This window comes from Phyllobates terribilis, unplaced genomic scaffold, assembly GCF_046119375.1.
Source record: "Phyllobates terribilis strain yellow unplaced genomic scaffold, ASM4611937v1 Scaffold_12__6_contigs__length_324123572, whole genome shotgun sequence".
Classification (NCBI taxonomy): Eukaryota; Metazoa; Chordata; class Amphibia; order Anura; family Dendrobatidae; genus Phyllobates; species Phyllobates terribilis.
The window spans coordinates 10079604-10098236 of NW_027362772.1; the positions used below are offsets into that span (position 1 = coordinate 10079604).

The following is an 18633-nucleotide window of genomic DNA, read 5'->3' on the forward strand; positions in this document are numbered from 1 at the left end:
TCTTGGAAAGCAACTTGGCTTCTGTCATGGAAATATTGAAAATACTCTCTTCTCTCCTGTCATAGAAATTAAGAAAATATTTTCTCCGCCACCCCAAGCCGTTCTGTCCTCTTCCCTTATCTACCAACAATCCAATAATAAGCACGCTCAGGCGGAGTGGCTTGTAGGCAGATGCCAGTACCCAGAGAGGTGGCAAACCCAATTAACAGAGACCTGCGATAAATTTACATCTAGCTAAGGAAGATTTAGTTCCCGGGCTTCAAAAGAATTCAACGGAAATCTGCTGACGGGCCGGCGCCGACACGAAATATGGAATATCTAAAGTTCCATAAGTCCGATAATAAATGGGCCTCATATTTTTAGTGACAGGGTCAGCCAAGGAACAATATGCATCATTTTCCGTAGAAGTACGCCCCTCCGGGGAGCGGTAATGCAAGAGTACAAAATAACAGACCGTAGCTAGGTCACGTGTGGTCTCTAAAGAGAGATAAATTCATAATGGAAAATATGGTATCACTTTCAGGCTTCTGCGATCAAACAGTGATAATTTATCATCAGAGCCAGCTATTTTAATAAAAATGTGAAGGCTGGAGCCCAGCCCACATAATATCATCCCAGGGGGGTGTGTGGGCAGGTCTACCCCTTCAGCATAAAAGACCCCACTGAGGATGGGTTAGTGTTAATTGCCGGGTGGTATAGAGACCATAAGCAAAGGATCACGTTCGATAACGGTCAAATCAAAGTGGGGCGCCCCCCCTCCAGCTATACTGAATCATCTGAGATATTATAATAAGTTCTTTAATCCTTATTTTGTGTAACTGCATATGTATTGTCTCCTTTTGTAAAACCTTTTGTATATTTTTCTAAACACTGCCTCCCTTTTGGATTAAATATAAAATTTAATAGTCCTGTTTCTTTTGTTCTGTAATTGTTCCCTCCTCCAAAGCCATACGCTATCAGAACGCAGGCGTCCGACCAGGCTTGTATTATATTTCAAATTGGGTCGGTAGTGGCAGCAAATAATAATAAGCTATCTAGAGCAAGAAAGTGAACGGACACTGAAAATGGTGAGATTGTTCCATTATTATCTGTAAAGTGTGAACTCTCATGTTAAACCATTGTCTTATACGGTTCATGTTTGGTGATGCTCTTAGTATCCGCTCCATTATTATCTGCCATGATCTCGTTTGGTGTGCAGGTGTGCTGTACTTAGTTACTATCCCATATAATCCCTGGTATGAATGAGGATAGATTTGTCTTGGGTAGTGACACTTTTCTATCATTGGCAGGCACCATTTTGACTTATGGTCCATGTGACTTTTTAGTACCCATTTAGATTTTTTTATCCATTTACTTATTAAAGGTTACGTTTTAACTAGTGTTGAACGAGTATGTTCTATTAACCCTTTCGCCGAGTATGCTCGGGCCGAGCTCCGAGTATTTACAGCTGCTCGGTGATATGGTTAAATCACTCCCTTGTGCATGATTTGCAACTGTTTGACAGTTTTATTACATGTGAGGAATGTCTATTTCTTACACATTCCACACATGTAATAAAGCTGTCAAGCAGTTGCAAATCATGCACATGGGAGCGATTTAACCTTATCACCGAGCAGCTGTAAATACTCGGAGCTCGGCCTGAGCATACTCGGACAGAACATACTCGCTCAACCCTAGTTTTAACCTCTAACACTATTTTGCTTTGCCTTGTCAAATGTAAAGCATCACACCCTACTAAACTCATGTATAATGCCGGATGCTGCCAGATACAGCCTTGCTCTCTGCTGGTTAAGTTCTCTGTGTTCAGCTCCCGTGTTCTGTATTTTCTTCTTAGTTTCTTCTTGTGATCCCGGCCCGTTTACGGTCTACTATTGTGTCTTCTGATTTTGTATTTTCTCTGCCCTCCTGGTTCTGATCCGGCTACCTGACTATTCTTCTTGTCTTCTCACACCAGAAAACAGCAGGAAACTCTGTTGTTATTGTACAGAAATTCACACTTGGCCCTCACTGCAGGTTTAATATTGTCGATCTTAAAAGCGAGGTTTGGTCATAAAGACTGGACCAGGTCTTGTAGGGACCATATGAGAACATTCAGCGACACAGAAGGGAGAGAAGGTAGATTCATCTAATAAGATATCAGGGATCTAGGAAGCCAACAGCATCATTACCCTCCGCTTTCTCTTACAGGCCCATCAGAATATTTTTCTTCAAGTATTTTCTAACTTGTCAGCACTTTCTACATATGCTGTCATTTGGATTGGTAGTTTACAGGTCAGGTCAGGTAAGAGTCAGGATCTTCTAATTTCAGTTGGGAGGTGGATCCTCCAGGTTGTAAGTTCTAAGGAGTTTCAATGCCCAAAGTCATTTGTACAGTTTTGGGTGGATGAGAATGTTTTGGTCTAGATGCAAAATGGTGATCACACGATTGTGATACGGTTGGACTACATGACACGTAAACCAGCCACAGGCTGTGACTGAGAAGAATCTGTGACTTCTCTTCATTTAGTGGTTACTAGTGTTGAGCATTCCGATACTGAAATATCGGGTATCGGCCGATATTCGCGGTATCGGAATTCCGATACTTAATTTCGATACTTTAGCATATCGTATACCGAAATCGGAAGTTCCCATAATGCAATGAGCCAGTTTCATTTTATTCAGCCAATGAGGATCCTAAGAAGTGTGGGCACATCCTGTTAGGCATGTAGGCATGTTAACTAATGGCATGGCTGTGATTGGCTGCTGAAATGATGTCATGATGCACTATAAAAGCCGCCGCCGCCATTTTGAGCTCACTCTGCTGTGAATTCAGTTAGGGATAGGACGCTGTTGTTCTGAGGGACAGTTTTAGCTACCTATTTGCTCTATTCTGCTTTACCCAAGCTACTTTATAAATCGCTGTGCCTTGCAGCGCTAGTGCACAGTTCTCTGTGCTGTTCACCGCTGTCTGCAAGGTCTGTGTGTGTGACTGCAGCTCACCCTGTAGTGTGTGCTTCAGCCACGTCTGGTTGTAGTGCGCTCAGCGTGCGTCACTGCCTCATACATTGTCCTTTTTTGCTAATTGATCATTTTTCCTGATTTCTCCTATTAGTGTGGTGGTTCCATCCGTATTCAGCTAAATTGGTTCCAAACACACTATATAGGAGTAGATAGAGGAGCCTTTCTGCAGCATTGTGCCCTGCAGCCCCAGCCAGATTAGTATTAGCCTATTTTTTGTAGCCTCATCTATTGCATTGTAGGTTACCTTCCTGCATTGTAATAGCTACAAAAAGTTTGTGATACTATCGGTATTACATCTTTGGGCACATCCAGTGTCTTTTTGTGACAAAAAAAAACTAAATAAAGTTCACCAAACACTCCACTTTACAGTTGTGTAGGCCACATTAGCTCATATTAAAGTCTAGTCCACACTTTATAAAATTAGTGTTTCTTATACCTGTTAGCAGCTGTTCAGGAATAAGCACACTAAGCCCTTAGCACTTTTCTGCCTATCTTTATCTGTCTACCAAGATGAAGAAGGCAGGGAGTAAGGCATGTGGTCGTGGTCGTGGAGTTTCTGCAGGGAGAGGAAGTGAGGATTCTGTGCCTGCAGGGAGAGGACGTGGGGATTCTGTGCCTGCTGCGGGCACCAGTGACTCAGCATCCCCCAGTTTTACCAAGGAACAGTCCTTTATGCGCAGCTTTGTAGGAGCTAGCCGTACCCCACTGCTGCAGGAGGACAAAACTGAAGCCATTGTCGGATGGATGGCAGCTAACTCATCGACTTCAATTAGTTTCAGATCCTCTCAGGTCCTGAGCACTGAAGAGCACCCATCTGTCTCTTCACCACCTGCCAAATTGCTCAGGCAGTCAGAGAGCCCTGGACAGGAGCCATCTCTACTTTTGTTCTCTGAATCTCTTGGCTTGGAAAGAGGAGGCCAGCCAAGCAGAATTCGAGAATTTGAAGAAGAGGTAGTATGCAGTGATGCGCAACCGTTTTGTCTCTCAGAATCTGAAGAGGCGGGTGGGCCAGTGCCTATGGTCAGCAGCACACCTCAGTACGCATCTGATGATGAGACTCAGGTGCCACTTTCTGGTGCATACTGTGCTGTCGAGACTACCCAGGAGAAGCAGTTGTTTGAAGAGGGTGGTGTAGATGATGAGGTCCTTGACCCATCATGGCATGAGGGACAGGAAGGTGGTGGGAGCAGCTCTGAGGAAGAGATTCCCCGAACGGCCCAAAAAGGAGGGAGAGGGAGGGGGCAGACTTGGTTGCCTGTAGCCTCCACTTGTGCACCCATTAGGAGCATGGCTCTTCCAAAATCCAAAGCGGGCGCTCCCAAGACTTGCAGTGCCTTGTCCTTTTTTGACGCAGCTGCAGATGACATTTGCTTTGTCAAATGCAAGCTGTGTAATCAGAAGGTGAAAAGAGGGAAAAGTGTCAGCAACCTCAATACCACAAATATGTGGAAACATGTGCGGACCAAGCACGTGGTGGAGTTACAAAAACACACTGAAGACCTAGGCCAACCTACAGGGCCACCTACCACCTCTTCAGCTCGTGTTGTAGCCTCTTCCTCCAGCTCACACACAGCTGGTTCGGCTTCCTCACAGGATCGCCATGGAAGAACCTCTGGCACTGTTGTACAGCGACACAGTGTAATTCCACCCACAGCAACACTTTCCCTGTCATCCTCACACTCACAGGCCAGTCTACAGCCATCGTTAGCACAGGCATGGGAGAAAAGGCGTCCATACTCGGCAAACCACCCCCGAGCACAGGCTCTGAATGCTGGCATTGCTAAACTACTGGCCCTTGAAATGCTATCATTCAGGATGGAGATTGACACCTTCCGTAACTTTATGGCATTGGAAGTCCCACAATACAACGTGCCCAGCCGCTTTTATTTCAGCAGGCAAGCCGTCCCTGCCCTGCAACAGCATGTGGAGGGAAAAATTAAACACGCGCTACAAAACGCCGTGAGTAGCAAGGTCCATCTGACCACCGATGCGTGGACCAGTAAGCATGGACAGGGACGATACCTTTCCCTCACTGCCCATTGGGTAAATGTTGTGGAGCCGGGTACAGATCTTGAGAGTGGCGCTGTACATGTTCTGCCAACTCCAAGGATTGCAGGAATCCAGTCTGTACACATTGACTCCTCCTCATACTCCAGTTCCTCTGAATCAGCGCAGCACGAGCCGTCACGGTCTACCTCGACATCGACCCGTGAATGGTTACCTGTTATGATGACCGCACAGCCATGGCCAAACGTGAACAGGCCGTATTAAAATTAATTTCTTTGGGGAATCGAAGCCACACAGCGCAGGAGCTCTGGAATGCCATCAAGCAGCAGAGGGACGTGTGGTTTGTGCCAGCGAATCTCCAGCCAGGCATGGTAGTGTGTGACAATGGCCGAAATCTGGTGGCAGCTCTGGGCCTAGGCAACCTCACTCACATTCCATGTCTGGCACATGTGCTCAACTTGGTCGTGCAGAGTTTTTTGAGGGACTATCCGGATCTTGATGCACTGCTTCACAAGGTCCGCATAGAGTGCGCTCACTTGTGGCGTTCCAGCAACGCAAGATCGCGCATTGCAGCTCTGCAGCGCCGATTACGTCATCCGGAACATATGTGACCTACCCACCAGGTGGAATTCAACGTTACATATGTGGGAGAGGTTGTGTGAGCAGCAGGCAGGAGTAATGAAGTACCAGCAGCAGCAGGCGCAAACAAGTCGCAGTGCGCGCTGTTCACACTTCACCACCACTGAGTGGGCCTCTATGAAGGACATTTGCCACGTTTTGCGTGCCTTTGATTATTCCACACGGATGGCGAGAGCAGATGTTGCACTAGTCAGCATGACTGTCCCCCAAAAATGCCTGCTTGAAAAAACACTACAAGCACTAAGGGACGAGGTTTTGGAAGAGGTGGAGGATGAGGAGTCACAAATGCCATCTGCTTCTGTACAGTCTGCGCAACGTGGTTCCTCACAAAGGCCTAGGTAGGGGACACTTTGTGAGGAGGATGAGGAGGAGTCAATGGAGGAGGAAGACATCTGTCCAGAGGAGGGAGGTACACAATGCTCTAGTAGTCAGTATCTAGAGCGAGGGTGGGGTGATGCAGAGCAGGTAGAGATCACGCCTCAAGCAGGGGACAGCGTTTCTTGGCCAGTTGGCAGTCTGCAGAACATGGTTGATTTCATGCTGCAGTGCCTGAGAAACGACCGCCGCATCGCCCACATTCTCAACACGGCTGATTATTGGGTGTCCACCCTCCTAGATCCTCGCTACCGGGACAACTTACAAAGCCTCATAACACTGTTGAACCGGGAGCGTAAAATGAGGGAGTACCAAGATGTACTGGTGCATTCCACCATGTTCTCCATTCCAACCGAGAGCAGTGCTGCTAGTGCTTTACAAAGAGAAACCAAAAACAAGAAAAATACCCAAATAACTGGAAATAAATGGATAGATCGCACAGTGCAAAAATAATAATAAATAGTATTTAGTTAACATAATTTTGATCAAAATAATGTAAAAGCCATCTCGCCACGTCAAGGCAACCCCTATGGGACAGTCCTAATTCTAATATTAAAAACCTTACCATTTGTCAAGTGACATATATATGGACAAGGGCAGAGAGACTGGATCCCTGGTGTAAGCCTAAGCCTTAGGCAGAATGACCGTCTCAGCTCAGACAAAGGGCGGCCACACCCTTTTATATGCACTAAAGCATACTGAACTGCAAAGAAAAAACCTGGAGGTCTGAACTGAAACGTAAATTGATGTGCATGCAAAATGTAAATGCATGTTCACACAAGGCCATTAAGCAGAGAAACCAAAAACAAGAAAAATACCCAAATAACTGGTGCTTTACAAAGCAGCTCAGTGCGTCGGGGCAGTGGAGGAAGCTCTGCACAAAGAGGGAGCAGAAGCAGCGCCTCAGCACAAGGCAAGACCAGTATGGCCCAAATGTGGCAAAGTTTTGTGTCCCCGTCGCCACAAATGTCTACACTATCACAGACGGCTCCAGTCAGCAGGAGGCAACATTTCCCGTCAGATGGTGACAGACTACATGTCTTGCCCTCTCAGTGTACTCCCAGATGGCTCTTCCCCCTTCAGGTTTTGGGTCTCTAAGCTGGATACATGGCCAGAGCTTAGCCAGTATGCATTGGAGGTGCTAGCTTGCCCTGCTACTAGTGTATTATCGGAACGTGTCTTTAGTGCCACAGGTGGTGTACTAACAGACCGTCGTATAAACCTATCCTCCGATAACGTTGACCGGCTTACTTTTCTGAAAATGAACAAGGCCTGGATCTCGCATGAATTTGCCAGTCCTCTTCCAGAATAAATAATTGATTGGCAACAGTATCCAGGTCTCCTGTTGTGTTCATGATTCTACCACCTGAACTGTAATCCCTGAGCTCCAACACCGCCAGTTGCTGCTCAGAAGTGCCGTCTGCACAGTCAATGCTTGCTGCCGTGTTATAGGGGTTCAGTAATGTCAGCTGTTCCCCTGCTGTGTGTCCGGCAAATTCTCCAGCTCTATCCACATCCACTGTACTACTAAATTAAAACTTGCTCCAATTACACCTCTGGCTCCTCTGTTTTTAGTATTTACCCTGGGCTCCAACACCGCTAGTTGCTGCTCAGAAGTGCCGTCTGCACAGTCAATATTTGCTGCCGTGTTATTGGGGTTCAGTAACGTCAGCTGTTCCCCTGCTGTGCGTACGGCAATTTCTCCTGCTCTGTCCACATTCACACTACTACAGATTTTAAAATTGCTCCAATTATGCCTCTGGCTCCTCTGTTTTCAGTATTATCCCTGAGCTCCAACACCGCCATTTGGCGCTCAGAAGTGCCGTCTGCACAGTCAACACTTGCTGCCGTGTTATTGGGGTTCAGTAACGTCAGCTGTTCCCCTGCTGTGCGTACGGCAATTTCTCCTGCTCTGTCCACATGCACACTACTACTGATTTTAAACTTGCTCCAATTAGGCCTCTGGCTCCACTCTGTTTTTAGTATTTACCCTGGTTTCCAGAACCGCCAGCTGTTTCCCAGCAGTGTCTTTGGCACGGGTACTCCCTCCTGCCCAGCCTGGTTCCAGCACGCCAGCTGTTTCCGGGTAGTGTCAACGTCACTTTGCCTCCAATGCGTTGTCCTGTCGTGTTGCGGTCGGGTTAGCCGACTCTATGGTGACTGCAGTTTAGGTGACTCCTATGTGGGCTGCGGGATCTGGCAGTGAAGGCTGGTTCCATAGTGCCAATAAGACAAGCACCCCCTGTAGGACTGTGGGTTTCGGTAACTGCGGCCGGCTCGCGGCCTTGCAACTTTTTTTTACATGGGTACCTTCTACTACCCATCCAGGTTCCAGTACCATTAGCTGGTTCTCGGCAGTGCCTTTGGCTTAGGTGCCTCCTTCTCGGTATCCAAGTTCCACCAACGTCTGCTGGTCCTTGGTAGTGCTTTCTGGCACAGGTACCTCCTGCTTAGTAACCGAGTTCCAGTACCGTCACCTGGTCCTCGGTAGTTCCATTGGCTCTTGTACCTTCTGCTACCCATCCGAGTTCCAGTACCGTCAGCTGGTTCTCGGTAGTTCCATTTGCTCTTGTACCTTCTGCTACCCATCCGGGTTCCAGTACCGTCAGCTGGTCCTCGGCAGTGTCTTTGGCACGGGTACTCCCTCCTGCCCAGCCTGGTTCCAGCACGTCAGCTGTTTCCGGGTAGTGTCAACGTCACTTTGCCTCCAATGCGTTGTCCAGTCGTGTTGCGGTCGGGTTAGCCGACTCTATGGTGCCTGCAGTTTAGGTGACTCCTATGTGGGCTGCGGGATCTGGCAATGAAGGCTGGTTCCATAGTGCCAATAAGACAACCACCCCCTGTAGGATTGTGGGTTTCGGTAACTGCGGTCGGTTCGCGGACTTGCAACTTTTTTTTACATGGGTACCTTCTGCTACCCATCCGGGTTCCAGTACCATCAGCTGGTTCTCGGCAGTGCCTTTGGCTTAGGTGCCTCCTTCTCGGTATCCAAGTTCCATCAACGTCTGCTGGTCCTTGGTAGTGCTTTCTGGCACAGGTACCTCCTGCTTAGTAACCGAGTTCTAGTACCGTCAGCTGGTCCTCGGTAGTTCCATTGGCTCTTGTATCTTCTGCTACCCATCCGGGTTCCAGTACCATCAGCTGGTTCTCGGCAGTTCCTCAGCCTTCTTGTACCTTCTGCTACATTTCCAAGTTCAAGCTTTTTGAAATGGTTCTTGGTAATCACTCTGGATCTCCCTAACGAGGACCCTGAAGACGAGGACCCTGAAGACTACCCCGAAGAAGACGAGGACCCTGAAGACCAACCTGAAGAAGACGAGGACCCCGAAGACGAGGACCCTGAAGACGAGGACCCTGAAGACCAACCCGAAGAAGACGAGGACCCCGAAGACGAGGACCCTGAAGACCACCCCGAAGAAGACGATGACGCCGAAGACGAGGACCCTGAAGACGAGGATCCTGAAGACCACCCCGAAGAAAATGAGGACTCCGAAGACGACAACCCTGAAGACCACCCCGAAGAAGACGAGGACCCCGAAGACGACGACCCTGAAGACGACGACCCTGAAGACCACCCCGAAGAAGACGAGGAGCACGAAGACAACGACCCTGAAGACCACCCCGAAGAAGACCAAGAAGATGACCCTGAAGAAGTTGACCAAGAGGACAAAGAACAAGAAGACAACCACCAAGATACAGAAGAACAAGAGACAGAAAACCAAGAAGCAGAAGTACAAGAAGCTGCAGAACAAAAAGCGGAAGAACATTAAGCATAAGACTAAAAATCAGAGCAAAAGATATTATCTAAATTATAAGCAGAAGATGACTAAGCAGTGTATGGGGGTGAGTCCGTTCCTCCTCGTGGTGCCCCTGGAAAAGACCAGCTGCGGCAGGCCAAACTGAACGCGGACCAATCCTGTTGTAAATCTTTTGTGACGGGCAGAACGAAAGGTGTAATGTTCAAACTTTTATAGATAACAACTACAGGAATGCCTGTCACAAATAAGAATATGATGAAGAAGAATATGAAGAAGTAGAATATGAAGAAGAATAATAGTTGAATAAGAAGAATATGAAGAATGTAAAAAAAAAAAAAGAATAGTACGAAGAAGGTGAAGAAGAAGAAGATGAAGAAGGTGAAGAAGAAGTTGATGTAAAAGATGCTGATGCTGAGGATGATGAAGGAGAAAGTGTGGGAGAAGTAAAAAAGAAGGTGAAGAGCATGGAAGTAGTGAAACATAAATATCTGACAAAATATAAAAAAACTTAACATAGTCAATATTTCCATAACTCAGAAAATCTTGAAAAAAATATTAATTCCTGCTATTCCATTTGATTGGGCTAAACCTCTATGCCTTTATTGTCCCCCCCACCTCCCCCAATACATTCTTACATTATTGTTTTCCTTCATGTAGAATTAACCTACAAGGAAAGAAAGGGTTTATTTTTATTCCGATATTTCTGTCCCATTGACTTGTATTGGTTTCTGGTATCGGAATCGGCGATATCCGATACTTTTTGGGCATCGGTCCAATCCAATCCGATCCGATATGTCCCGATATCGGAAGGTGTCGCTCAACACTAGTGGTTACTACTCACCTGGGTAGTCATATGTAGGAATCTCCTCTTTACAAAGCTCATCACCCCTCACATATGTCTCTGTAGTATTAATATGGGTCAGATCTTCATCCTGAAACAAATATTGTAAAAGTCACATCTATGATCAGCTCTAATCCTGCCATCTCCACCATACTCATTACACAAGTATAAATCATATAATACTGGTGGAAAAAACAAGACTGAGCACAAGAACTTCACAGCCGTCTACACATCATATGGGAGATCTCATGACACCTTCTCTCAATCTACCTGATGATCCTGAGGAACATTGGGATCTTCTTGTTTACAGTCCTGTGGAAGAAGAGGACGGGGACATCTCTCTGGTGTTGTCCTCTTACTGGATAAATCTGGAGGAAACACATACAGGGACTGAATGCCTTCTTTACATATAGATAATTATAGGCCAAGTGTACTCAGTCCTGTCTATTACCAGGAGATGTGAGGGGCTGGGGAACTTCCAGCATGATGTCCTTGTACAGATCTTTGTGTCCTTCTAAATACTCCCACTCCTCCATGGAGAAATAGACAGCGACGTCCTGACACCTCATAGGAACCTGACACATACAATATTATAGTCATCCCCCAGATCCCTTCATAGCTTTACTATAAAATGTCCTAGCATTCCTAGCAGTGTCACCTCTCCAGTCAGCAGCTCAATCATCTTGTAGGTGAGTTCTAGGATCTTCTGGTCATTGATGTCCTTATGTATCAGGGGGTGAGGTGAAAGCTCCGTGATAGGGCTCAGGGGTCTTTCCCAGCCCTCAGACACAGGGTCCTGACAGCGCTCACTAGAGGTCTTCTTCACGACTGTGTAATCCTGGTTATGGAGAGACACATTAATAAATCTCACTACAGACATTTCCAGAGTCCTCACCTCTCCAGTTCTGTCCATCTGTTATTCCCATAGAATGATGTAATGTGACGTCATCAGAATCTCTCACCTCTCCAGTAAGCCGGAAGAGGATCTCTACGGTGAGGTGTAATATTCGCTCCGCCATCTTGTCTCTGTCCATGTTCATCTTTGATGGGTTAATAAGGAAAATTCTCTTATATAGAAGATATTCACCGAGAGGATCCGATATTGTAGAGACCTGAATGAGAAGAAGATGAGCCGATGTAACGTCAAAAATCCTGTGTAATAATACAATTACTGGAGATAATATGGGAAAAATTTGAGATTTTTGTTTTGTTTTTACAGTATTTAGTTTTCTTCTTTACCTCTACTAATAAAACCTATATATTTTAGGCCACAGACAACAAGCAGTTTCTTCCTCGGAATCTGCAGGAGAATACCTTTCTCATAAACTCATCTTCCATGACGCTAATTCTCATCTCATTTACTAACACTGGAATCGGCATTAGCAATACTGCAGGAGATATTCATTACTCGTGACATGAGAAATAACTACTTCATGATGAGGACCAAATCTTCATCTTCTACTATGGCTGTATAAACATATATGGCCAGAGCCCGTCTATGTTTCCCGTCTTCCCCAGACTGTCATCTTCTATCACGTTAGATCTCAGGTCTGATTCACACACAGAAGTTTGAGGCATTTATAAAAGTTTGTTTGTAAGAACACCAAGACAGGAGTTACTTGATACCAACGTCTCTATGTACAGTGTTTAATGGGGTTTATTTCTGGCCTTAGGCTTTCCTATACATTACAAGAAAAATCCATAGAAATAAAATTAGACTTACCGGTAATTTGGTTTATAATAACCCACCACGACAGCACACCGGAGGATGTAACCCCACCCTAATAGGGACAGGAAACATGAAGAGGTGAAATAGCCCCTCCCACATCCTCCCTCCAGTGTTATTATAAAGGACCACAAGAGAATGAATGCTTCAAATTATATTTTATTCTCACTGATATGATCATGTAAGAAATAATAAGCAAAAGGGAGGGAATTACTCATGCTGTCGTGGTGGGTTATTAGAAACCAAATTACTGGTAAGTCTAATTCTATTTTCTCTAATAACCCCCCACGACAGCACACTGGAGGTATACCCAAGATATATTTAGGGAGGGACAATAGCCTGGAGGACCTTCCTTCCAAAGGCTAAATCTCTTCTAATGGACACTAGGTCCAATCTGTAGTGTCTGGAGAAGGTATGGAGTGAGGACCAGGTAGCAGCTCTGCAAATCTGCTCGATGGAGGCGTTGGCTTTCTCAGCCCAGGAGATACCACTTTTGTAGAGTGAGCTTTGAGCTTCTCTGGAGGTGAAAGGTTTTGGATCTGATAAGTTTCAATAACTGCTTTCTTAACCCAGTTGGCAATTGTAGATTTAGACGCTTTCTTCCCCTTATTTTGGCCTTGAGAATGGACAAATAGATTTTTATCTCTTCTCCTTTCTTGTGTTTCCTGAAGATAATGCAGGACTATGCTTCGAACATCCAGAGTCTGGAACTCTTCTCTCTCGGATTGTCACAGAAGGATGGGAGAATTATATCCTGAGATCTGTGGAAGTCTGAGACTACTTTAGATAGAAATGATGAGTCCAGACGAAAAATGAGACGATCTTCTAGGACCAATAGAAGATCGCGAATCTTAGAAACTTCCGATAAGTTGGATGAATCGGGACGTGGTAATATGCATCTTGGAGATCAATCGTAGCCATGACATAATCTTGTCCTATCAGAGGAACTGTTGATTTGATCGATTCCATCTTGAACCTTATGTAAAGTATGTGTTGATTCAGAAATTTCAGATTGATTGTGATCCGATGGGATCCCCCCGTTTTTTTTATCAAGAAGAGTTTGGAGTAGTGTCCTCTGCATCTCTCCTTTGTTGGAACTAGAGAGATTACCTCTGAAGATAGTAGTTCTCCCATACAGGATATCAAGGTGGCTTGTAGCTCCGGAGAGGAGAGCCGTGTTGTTTTCACTCTTCGTGGGGGATAGGAGGAGAGCTCTATTTTTACCCCAGAATCGACCGATCTTAGGATCCACAGGTCTGAAGAGATCTTCTGCCCCGCCACTGGGGAAGAAAGCTCGAAATGCAGCCCCCGATTATCTCGGCGTCATCATTTGCTCTGACGCTGGTTCTGGGAAAGAAAAATATTCCTCCCTTTGGGTAGCTCCACTTACCTGACTTCCCTTTCCTACTATATTGAGGAGTTTTTTTCCTGGGGAGGTCAAAAGGGTCCTCTTTTTGAGCTAAGTTAAGGGAGGGATTTCTTTTTATCCAAAGCTTTTTCAAGTAAATCATCTAGGGCTGGCCCAAACATGTATTTTCTTTTAAAGGGAATGGAGCATAATTTCATTTTTGATGTGACATCCCCACTCCAGGATTTCAACCACAGGGCGCTCCCACAGAATTGGGATAGCCCAGATGCCCTTGCTCCTACTCTTTCTGACTCTGCGGAGGCATCCGCCAGGAGTCCTGTAGCTTTGTGGAGGAGTGGTAACGATGCCAGAATGTCTTCTCTGGGAGTGCCTGAGGCCAGGTTTTCCTCCAGCCGACTTAACAAACGACACATCGATCGGGCAACACATGGAGACGGCATTTGTGTTCAATAGTGTTGCAGAGGTTTCCCATGACTTCCTGAATAGCCATTTTGCGTTCCAACAGGTATTTTAGCTGGGAGGAATCCTCAAATGGCAAGGTTGTTTTCTTTGCCACCCACGCAATCTGGATGTCAACCTTTGGAATTTCTGACCAGCATTCTGCTGTTTTGTCATCAACCAGAAACCTATCCCCTAGGTCTGCAGGGGTATTCGGCCTTTTTTCCGGGGAATCCCATTCTTCTAGAAACCAGATCCCAAATACTTTGGTGAACAGTAAAAACTAATTTTTTCCTAGAGCATACACCTCCAAACATTTCCTCCTGCACTGTTTGGGAAACCTTTTCTTCCTCCACCTCCATAGTATTCCTTACTGCCATAAGGAGTTCTTCCATGCTATCCACTGAGAAATAATATTTTTTCCATTGGGATTCCTCAGGGCCTGGACTCAGCTCGCCCTCTTCTGGAGGTTCTTCTGAGATATCTCATCCAGAGTATCCTCGTCCCCTTCTTCTAGCAGGCTGATCTTTCTTTTCTTTGCAGCCGAGAGCGTGGACGCAGCGTCTTGGCTGGGTGAGTGTGTACGGTGGGAAAATGAGGCAAAGGAGGATTTGATTTCCTGGCGCACTATACCCTTTATCTCTTCCATTAAGGAAGGCTGTTCCTTCCTGATGATTTTCTATGTACATTCCTGACATAACGGCTTCTTATGGGAGGAAGACAATATGTTTGAACAAATTGGACATCTGCAGATGTCTTCGTTCTGTCTCCAGTAGCAGATTCCTTGTCCCCCTATAAGAGACAGAAGGAATAGGGGCTATAATATCCATTACCTGCATTCTGGAGATGGACTGCCAGTGCCATACTTACAGGGACTGGAATGGTGCTGGGCTCCACAGATGCTGAGCGGGGAGACTCTAACCCATCCAGAACAGACACAGTTTGTCCTACCTCAGGCGTCTTCCTATCCAGGGCTCCTTTATGGGCGATCAGATGCAGCGCCCTCCCTCTCATCTGGAGGGGCTCCTCCCCATGTAGTCCAGGTGAAGGTACAGGCGTTCACCGGCGGTCATCTGCCACCATTCTCTATATGCTGATGTGTTCCACCGTGGAACGCAAATCCGCCGGAAGTGACTTCATCATCCCACCACCCGGCATTCGACGTCACTTCCGATGCAGAGATCGTGCGCACCCCACATGGACCGCGGGACTCCCTGGAGCGGAGTCTCCAGTGTCGCACTCTGCTTGCTGTAGAGAGGCAGGGAGGAGGAGATGGACACAGCACACCGAGGAGGAACCCCTTCATTCCTGATAGGGACAGGAAAAAACACTGGAGGGAGGATGTGGTAAGGGCTATTTAACCTCTTCATGTTTCCTGTCCCTATTAGGGTGGGGTTACATCCTCCGGTGTGCTGTCATGGGGAGTTATTAGAGAAAAAGCAAATATTAAAATGTTTCAAAAGAAAATGGCAACAACAAATTCTTGTAATAAGAAAAAAACATGCAAAAAGCACAAGACACATTTTGTTACTTTTTAACATATTAAACATTTGTTTTAAAAGAAATTAACTCTTTTGGGCACCAGAACAGGTGTACAACGCAGGGATGGGACAGGTGCGGCTGCTACACCAACCGTGGCAGTCTAACCAGTTGTTGCTGTCAAAAGCAAACATGGCATCTAAGAAAGTTTGACAGAGTTCGGCTCAATGCCCTCCTCCCCTAAGTACTCGATAGTATGAGGCTTCCTAGTTACTACGATACTTAAATGACCAACAATGGTGTCTTGGCCTGCAATGTACAAAAGTTTATTAGGCCGGGCCAGAGGCAGCGTCCAATAAGTTACTTATTAACGCCCCCATACACAGACTAAAGTTTCATGAAAGCACTGATTTCGGGGGTTTTGGTCGACTATATAATGTATTTGGAGGCCTCTCGACAGATGATGTCAGGGCAGAGAAGGGTCCTACATCCTGAATTTCAGAGGTTAATCCGTTTGTTCTTCCTATAGATAATCCTCCACTAGAGGAGTCTGGAGGCGACTCTCTCATACAGACCAGAGGAAAGCTGGAATATTTGCGTGTATGGGGGTGTCGAGAGAGATAGACATCTGCTAAATGACCAACACTTATCTCATGTGTATGGGGCCCTTAGTATTACTGACAGGCAGCGATAATACACGGCACTACAGTAGTACAAACTCTCCCTTACCTCACATCGAAACCCTGCTAACATCAGCTGTACTCCTTCAATTGTGCACTGTCGAATCCACGGTCTGTATGCAACAAGCTTCCTTTCCTGCACAATTACTTTCTGACCAACTCTCTTAATCTGCTGACCCTCACTGAAACCTGGATCCAGGATTCTGACACTGTGTCCTCTGCTGCTATTTCTCATGGCGGCCTGCATTTTTCCCATTCCCCGAGACCTGCAAACAGACTTGGTGGTGGGGTCGGCTTACTCCTGTCCCCACATTGCACCTTCCAGGTCATCCCCCCAGTACCATCACTCTCATTCCCTTCTTTTGAGGTCCACACCATCAGGCTCTTCCATCCCCTCTCCCTCAGAGTAGAGGTCGTATACCATCCCCCAGGCTCACCCACGCAGTTCCTTGACCATTTTTCTGCCTGGCTGCCGCACTTCATGTCCTCAGATTTACCAACCCTTATCCTGGGAGACTTCAACATCCCCATAAACAGCCCCACCTCCTCATTCGCATCCCAGCTTTTATCTTTAACCGCTTCTCTTGGCCTCTCACAGCTTTCAACCTCTGAGACACACAAAGATGGAAACACCCTTGATCTGGTCTTTGTCCGGCTAAGTTCAATCCCCCATCTAAATAACTCCCCTCTTCCCCTCTCTGATCATAACATTCTCTCCTTCATGCTCACAAATCCTCGTCCGCCCCAGCACACTCCTACCTATCACAGATTCAGAAATCTACAAGCAATCAACCCTCATACACTTACAGACGCCCTTCACTCATCACTGTCCCCAATCTCCTCTTTTTCCTGTCCTGATCTGGCTGTAAACCACTACAATGACACACTCAGAAGCACACTGGACCAAGTAGCGCCCCTCACCCTCAGAACCTCTAAACACAGAGTAAAACAGCCCTGGTTCACACCGCAAACCCGATTTCTCCAGCGTTGCTCTAGAAGTGGAGAACGCCTATGGAGGAAAACTCGCACACTAGAAAACTTTATCCCCCACAAATTTATGTTAAAAACCTATAACTCTGCCCTTCACCTCGCCAAACAGACCTACTTCACCACCATGATCTCCTCACTATCCAACAACCCCAAAAAACTCAGATACCTTTTACTCCGTCCTCAATCCTAAAGCGCAGGCCCCCATCACGGACATTTGTGCCGAGGACTTGGCCTCCTACTTCACAGAGAAAATAGACACCATCCGTCAGGAAATCAGCTCCCAGTCACCAAGTGCCGTGACTCCCATCCCTCCCCACATCACCTCTGGATCACTCTCCACATTTGACCCAGTCACAGAAGATGAAGTCTCCAGGATCCGCTTTTCTTCTCATCCCACTACATGCACCACTGACCCCATCCCCTCACATCTACTCCAGTCTCTTTCTTCAGTCGTCACTACTCACCTAACCAAAATCTTCAACCTCTCCCTCGCTTCTGGTATCTTCCCCTCCTCCTTCAAACACTCCATCATTACTCCATTATTAAAAAAGCCCTCTCTTGACCCTTCCTGCACAAACAACTACAGACCAGTCTCCAATCTTCCCTTCATCTCTAAACTCTTGGAGCGCCTGGTCTAATCCCGCCTTACCAGTTACCTCTCCACACTCTCTCCTCTAGACCCATCACAGTCCGGCTTCCGCCCCCTACATTCTACAGAAACTGCACTCATCAAAGTAACCAATGACCTTCTGACAGCAAAACGTAATGGTGACCACTCTCTGCTCATTCTTGACCTCTCTGCAGCCTTTGATACCGTTGACCACCACCTCCTACTCTCTATGCTCCACTCAATCGGCATAAAGGACACTGCTCTCTCCTGGTTCTCCTCCTACCTATCTGACCGCTCTTTCAGTGTATCGTTCACTGGCTCCACTTCTTCCCCCCTTCCTCTCACTATTGGGGTTAAGCAGGGTTCAGTCCTTGGCCCTCTTCTCTTCTCTCTCTCTCTACACAGCCCCAATTGGACAGACCATCAGCAAATTTGGTTTTCAGTACCATCTTTATGCTGATGACACACAACTATACACCTCATCCCCTGACCTTACCCCCGCTGTACTACAGAACACCAGTGACTGTCTGACCGCAGTTTCTAACATCATGTTCGCTCTCTACCTGAAACTCAACCTTTCCAAAACTGAACTTCTTCTGCTCCCACCGTCTACTCACCTCTCTAAATCTGACATCTCTCTCTCCATGTGTGGCACCACAATAATGCCGAGCCAGCAGGCGCATTGTCTGGGCGTTGTGTTTGACACCAATCTCTCCTTCAC

The 18633-nt window shown here is 46.5% G+C and overlaps 1 protein-coding gene and 1 pseudogene across 5 annotated transcripts in view; both read right to left on the reverse strand.

Annotated features, from left to right (window-relative positions):
* The window catches only part of LOC141171890 (uncharacterized), an 853981-nt pseudogene that overhangs the window by 829066 nt on the left and 6282 nt on the right, over window positions 1-18633 (reverse strand).
* Window positions 1-18633, reverse strand: part of LOC141171873 (uncharacterized) — a 92221-nt gene that overhangs the window by 5027 nt on the left and 68561 nt on the right. For 4 of the 5 annotated variants that reach the window (XM_073655507.1, XM_073655505.1, XM_073655504.1 and 1 more), the window contains 5 exons: window positions 11583-11732; window positions 11279-11458; window positions 11072-11195; window positions 10891-10988; window positions 10621-10711 (listed from right to left, as the gene is read on the reverse strand). In XM_073655507.1, the coding sequence (XP_073511608.1) occupies window positions 10621-10711; window positions 10891-10988; window positions 11072-11195; window positions 11279-11458; window positions 11583-11660 (571 nt within the window). In that variant the 5' untranslated portion in view covers window positions 11661-11732. The remainder of the gene's footprint in view (window positions 1-10620; window positions 10712-10890; window positions 10989-11071; window positions 11196-11278; window positions 11459-11582; window positions 11733-18633) is intronic. The other variant, XM_073655508.1, reaches the window with a different exon arrangement.